Raw genomic sequence first — 6051 nt, forward strand, 5'->3', positions numbered from 1 at the left:
TCGGCTTGTGTTTGGGGGGGGGGGGGGGGGGGAATCTTCTGACTTTTCCTCTAACGCCACCATGAGGTTGACAGTTTTGGTTTCAAGTTAAATGTTTGATTTTTCAACAGATTTTCAACAGATATTCAATGTTCCCGGTTAAATTCTCATGACTTTGTTGATTATTCGACTTTCCCTCTAGCAACTTGCAAAACTTATAATGATAAATTGAATTTTTTCTCCCTACAGATTGTTGTTGCTGAAAAGATTGAGAAAAATGTTCAAAGACTTGAAGTTTGAGATGGGATGACTGTGGATTTAAGGACGTTACAAATGAAATGTTGGAGAAATTGTTGCAAATAGTTGAAATAACATTTCTTTCTCAACATATTTGAGAAAGTAAGCTTTTACTATCAACATAGTAAACATATTTTGTAGGAGACAGTGTTGCGTTAGGTTTACATTAAGTTAATTTCAGCCAAGTAATTTTGGTTGTTCACGTCACATGTTTCAGGTGTAACTTAAATTATGTGGAAAAGAAAATGTTTCACGATTGTGCAATGACAAAAGGCATGTGCAACCGTCAAATATGCAACTTTATGATGACAATGAAATTATGCACCAATCAAATTATATTCCTGGACTTAAATCATCTGAAATACAGTGTGTTAGGTGTGAATGCCAGATCATCTGATACATTTTTAATTTCTTGCATCAAAAACCCCTTCCTGAACTGACCATGCACTCTGTGGTCGTGGGAGTTCCTGACGATACCCAGACATTTGTGTTGTATATACAAACATCCTCCATGGGTGAAACACACACTAATCCTCAAGCTCAAATCCCCTCTGACCAGATGTTGCAGCTTACAGGGACAGACTGGGCAACAAATGAATGGCTATCACATGCTCCCCAATGAAGGGATTGAGCAGAGCATGCTCCCATGGTGTCTGGGATGTCGTCCATGCCCTGCTGTGATTGACTGGGATCAGATCCCAGCCTAATTTATGCTGTCACACTTCTGTCTCACGTCTCGTTTCTGTCTGCCGGCAATTACAAACATGACTTACAGAATGTGGGAATTGGAGTAAAATGTTAATAGAGAAAAGGAGAAGGGGGGGTAAACAGAGATGAGAAAAATAACTGAAGAGAAACAGAGCGAGAAAGACGGAGGGAGAGAATACAGAAGAAAATAAGAGGAGAGCAAAGAGTGAGAACTAAATGAAGGAAAAGACATGAGAAAATAGAAAACCCCTTCTTTCATTTCAAAGCAATCGCTGTTTAGTGAAGACTTTCACTGGTAAATAAACAAAAGCAGCCACACACAGATCCACTCAGATTTGTGTCATACATAGATTATTGATTTTGAACAACTTCAGAGAGAGAAAAAAAATCTTTAGTTGATGTTTATGTGTAGCGTTTTTTTAAACAAGACCTGCTGTTTCCCTGCTCCTCATCCTGGAAGGAATGTGAGCTACATGCGCACGCACGCACCTAAATGTTTAAGTGTCATTTTCATAATAAGTCTATCCAGAAATCTACAGTAGGTCTGCCGCTTTGCACTTCATAGGCTGCCAATTGCAAACACACACTGCTGTGAACTCATACACGCAGTACAAAGCAAGCACGCACACACACACACATCACTCATAAGATTCAGAAAAGATCTCTCAGACCGATTTGTTGGAATAAGTTGAATTCTCAGTCAAAGCACCCTAGAGCTGCTGTTGAAATAATAGCCTCGGACATCCATCACTAAATGACCTAACCTCCTGGTCTTGATCACATGATTAGAAAGGATTACTGGGTAGTTTGGCTTCAGCTTTAAGGCTAATAGTTGCTGCATTAACAGAGAGAAGCAGCCTGAGTCTCATTCAGAAAAACGCACACATCTGTGATATTTTAACACGCTTTAAGCCAATAATGACACATAATGTGACATTAACATACAGTATGCTCCACTGGAACTAAAATGTGCATTTCTTGTTGAACATCCATGACCAAACACAGACAGACAACAGCCCACTTTTTGATGAGACTGAGTATGATTAAATCAGGCCTGCTGCGGTATTAGGGTGATTGCGAAGCACACTGGAGCGTTATATATTGAGCAGCACATCGCGCAGCAAATCATCACAGCTTGAAGCGAACCGTTACAACACGTTTATTAAAGCCCCTCTGAAGCATGGCAGCATCAGCAGCGGGGTTGCCAGCATTGCCATGCTGCCGGGGTGAAATGTTATGATGTTATGAAGGCGATATGATCATGAGCGTGATGTAATCTGATTGGACTGAGCCTGCACGTCAAACAGAGAGACGGCAGAGGGAGGAATGTTGTCGAAACAGAGAGGTCAGGTGAAGGGAGAAGGATATGGAGGAACAGGAGGGCAAAGAGGTGAGGGGAGGAAGGAGAGAATAGTGATGATGGACACAGATGGGAAGAGACAAGTGGAGGAAGACTTAAAAGCAAAGAAAAGTTGGATGGGGTGGAAATGGGAGGGCTCGCTTGGAAGGCTGGGGAAGAGAGGAGGAGGGGGGGTGGACGTGGGATGGGAGGGTGAGAAGCAGAGAGAGAACACTGGACAAGAGGAAAAAGTACTTACCTTGACCCTGTGCCTTAGAGGGGAAATGGGAAACCAGGACCAGTAACACCAGTGGGGTCCACAAGCACCACCTAATCTGCCCCGCTGACAACATCCTCACAACCAGCAGTCTAGACCTGCCCAGAGAAAAGGAAGATTATGTTGAGAAAAAGAAGGAAATGCAAAGCAAAGAGGGACAAAGCACAAAAGAAATGCAGTAAGAGACAGAAAGAAAGGGGGATTTCAGTGATCATGAATGCCATTCAGCTGCAGAGAGGCTCTGTGGGTCAAGAAACCCCACCTTACCCCAAAAACGCTGATCTGGAATCAGTTAACTCCTGTCTAATATCCACTTTGATACAATTACAGAGCAGCAGCTTTAACCGGCTGACCGCAGAGCAGCGGTTGAGCCTCCCGCCCACACTAAGGGGAAAACAGTGGAGGACATTGTTAGATGGAGGAGAGGAGAAGAAATGAACAGAAAAGCTGATAGAAAAAAAAAGATGGAGGACAAACAGTGATAGAGAGACAGGGAGAGAGTTTGACAGTCCAGTGAGGAACTATTTCATGAGAGAGGTTTTCCGACCACAAGAACAAACACAACAGATCCTCTCTTCTTCTCCCCATCTCATCTCCTCCTTCCACACCCTTCACTGTTGTTCTCTACGCCCTGTTCACCTCCTCTGCAGGCTGCCACTCATTATTACGCACCAGGGGATGGACCCAGACATACACACTTACAAAAGTTGTTTCAGGATTGAATGATGTGGAGGTAACCCTGTGGTATTGAAATGACGCCTAGCTCCTTCAATTTAGACGGTGTCAAAAGGCCAGGAATATGACAATGCATGTTGATCAGCCTAAAATACTCTAGGAAATAGGATAGTTTTTTCATAGCCTCAGGACATGAAGACGGAAATGAGAAAGATTAAACAGAAATGATTCCCCCCTTTAGTCTCTCTCTAACACACGCAAATGACAGTTAATCTCTGTAAATTGAGATTAGACAGTCTCAGAGAGGGGTTCAATTACAGATGTATCTCTCTTTACTCATGGGATAAAAAAAGAAACGCAAATTGCAGCCCGATCTAAATCACATTAAATTAAACCAGGGAGTTTCTTTTGTCTTCAGTTTGCGTAATTTCTTCTTTCCCGTCCAAATGGCAACTTTAATCGGTTCATGGAAACCAGGGTAAAGGCGTAGTCCTCATTCAAATTAATTAATCTATTTATGCTCAATTTGTGTGCTTTTAAAGACTATCTGTGGAATACAGTTTGCAGACATACTCAATAACAATCAGTCACAGTACAAGAGAGAGGAGGACTCTCGCACGCACTTATTTTATTCTTGGAAAACTGTCTTTAGCCAAATAAAATCAACATTTCCCCACCTGTGAGACTGTACAACTTTGATTCACCCGCCGTATCTCCAAGGATCGTCTTCAGCGATCATTTTGAAGTGCTGCTAAATGGTTTACATTAAGTTTTTCAGTCCGATTTGGGTCAAACTATCAGATTTATTAAAATCAAGACGTTGCGTTCAAACACTCCAGCGCTGCACACCTGAGACCGACACACTCACAATGAATGAAATCGCCTTTACCTCTCCAATCATGAATTCAAAGCGTCCCTTTATTCCCAAAGGAAATCCTCTGAATACCAAAGACCGCTGGGTTCCTCTTTCTTCTTACTCTCTTTCTTTCTCTCCGGATACAATTCGGTCAGTCCGGAGTGGGTGTTTCTCTCCTCGTTATTCAGCCATCCCTCCTTCCAGCTATTCCTTATCCCAACCCTCTCCTTTGCCCCGTTTCATCTCAGAGAGAAAGAGAGAGAGAGAAAGAGAGAGAGACAGAAACCCAGTGCCGCTGCGCAAAAACCTCCGCTGTCAACCTACAGGTTTCAATCCGGCTTCAGTCCCTCGGGGCCCTTTGTGCGCCTCCGCGATCACGACGGGACTTATCGTGGGCACGTATCCGGAATCGGCGCCTTTAAAGGAGCCACATGGTCGTTGCTGTTTGACTTGCAGAAAAAGTCCAGCTGAAAAAAGGCTCAGTGCGCTCGCAGCAGGTGCGTGGCCATGCCCCGCTGCGCTGCGAGCTCCGATGTTAAAGGCACCATGACACAGGTTTACTGTACCTCAGCTGAAGGTTACATTTACAAAAGAAACAATTCTCACTATAGCTGTGACATTTCAAGTCTACATTTTTTTCCACTGTGAAAATGTCCATAAATATTCATACAAGTTGAAAAAAAAGTAAATGCAATTTTTTTTTTTTTTTTTTTACAGAAGTCAAATGAGTTCATCCAATTTAGAAAATCTGATTCAAGCTACCAAACATTTTAAAATAAACCGTTTTTGAAGTGGACCTCTGAATGCTTAGTTTAACTTCTGTTCATTTGTTGATGCGAGTCCGTCTGTCTATTATTGTTACCTTTACAGAATGTTAAGATTTACCTTTACCTATCAAATTGTCTCATGCGGTCATCAGCAAATCATATATCTAGGCCTAGTGTAAGTAAAATCAGCCCGCTGATATTTTTTTAAAGGAATAGTCGGTCATATTAGGAAATCTTTTTTACATTCTTGCTGAGCGTTAGATGGGAAGATTGATACCACTTCGGTGTCTGTCCGTTTAATATGAAGCTACAGACGGGGCGATTAGCTTAGCTTTGCATTAAGACTGAAAACGGGGAAACAACTACTAGCAGCAACTCTAAAGCTCACAAATTAACAAGCTGTCTTGTTTGTTCAATATAAAAGCTAACTCTCAAGAAGGAAGCAAATAAACCTTTCTCAAAATGCCAAACTATTCCTTTAAATGTCATCAAAACGATATTCAGAGCAATAATATAGTAACAATCTTAATTGCTTTGCAAAGATAGTGTTGTAATGTCTACCTGAGCAGTCTCTCTCCCTCTGTGTGTGTGTTGTAATCTGAGCTTTTCTGTGCTTTGATTACATTGCATGTGAGCCGGTTAGCTTATGACTGCCGCTTTGCACTGAGCTCATACGGTGGTTACAGCTGATAACACCGTCCCGGCCGAGCCCCTCAGTCACAGACTGTTAGCTCTGTCAGCATTGTTGTCGTTGTTTGCACTGTGAGCGCTGTAAGCACCGGTAGATGCGGGCCGCCGGCTCAGTCGAAGTCATGTTGAGAGCCGTGTGGAGGCACTGAATTTTGCATTGAGGACTTTTAATAAAAATTGAGTATTACATTGGATCAGTCACTACCAGCGCTTTGTTCTATCGAGCTGAGAAAAGAAGACTTGAGTGCAGTTTTTAATGCTGTTCATACAGCCAGCTCGTCTGCTGGTGAAGATACTTTGTGACTTGCCCTGAGGGGGGGACGAACGGGGGGCATGGGAAACATTGGCTGGTGAAATGTGCCAGTGGCTGGCTGAGTTGAAACGCTGAATAGCTAGACTCCAGGTGTGTCCCTGAGACACTATATATATACACACACACACACACACACACACACACACACAC

The 6051-nt window shown here is 42.7% G+C and overlaps 1 protein-coding gene across 5 annotated transcripts in view; it reads right to left on the bottom strand.

Moving 5' to 3' along the window:
• The window catches only part of col14a1a (collagen, type XIV, alpha 1a), a 112486-nt gene extending 107748 nt beyond the window's left edge, over positions 1 to 4738 (bottom strand). For 3 of the 5 annotated variants that reach the window (XM_031853417.1, XM_031853414.1, XM_031853415.1), the window contains exons 1-2: positions 4165 to 4383; positions 2583 to 2698 (exon numbers count right to left, since the gene is read on the bottom strand). In XM_031853417.1, coding sequence (XP_031709277.1) covers positions 2583 to 2676 — 94 coding nt within the window. In that variant the 5' untranslated portion in view covers positions 2677 to 2698; positions 4165 to 4383. Of the gene's footprint in view, positions 1 to 2582; positions 2699 to 4164; positions 4384 to 4455 lie in introns of those variants that run through there. The other 2 variants (XM_031853413.1, XM_031853412.1) reach the window with 2 other exon arrangements.
• Between the last annotated feature and the right edge of the window lie 1313 nt (positions 4739 to 6051).

Source organism: Anarrhichthys ocellatus, unplaced genomic scaffold (genome assembly GCF_004355925.1).
Source record: "Anarrhichthys ocellatus isolate YVR2014 unplaced genomic scaffold, GSC_Weel_1.0 scaffold13, whole genome shotgun sequence".
Taxonomy (NCBI): domain Eukaryota; kingdom Metazoa; phylum Chordata; class Actinopteri; order Perciformes; family Anarhichadidae; genus Anarrhichthys; species Anarrhichthys ocellatus.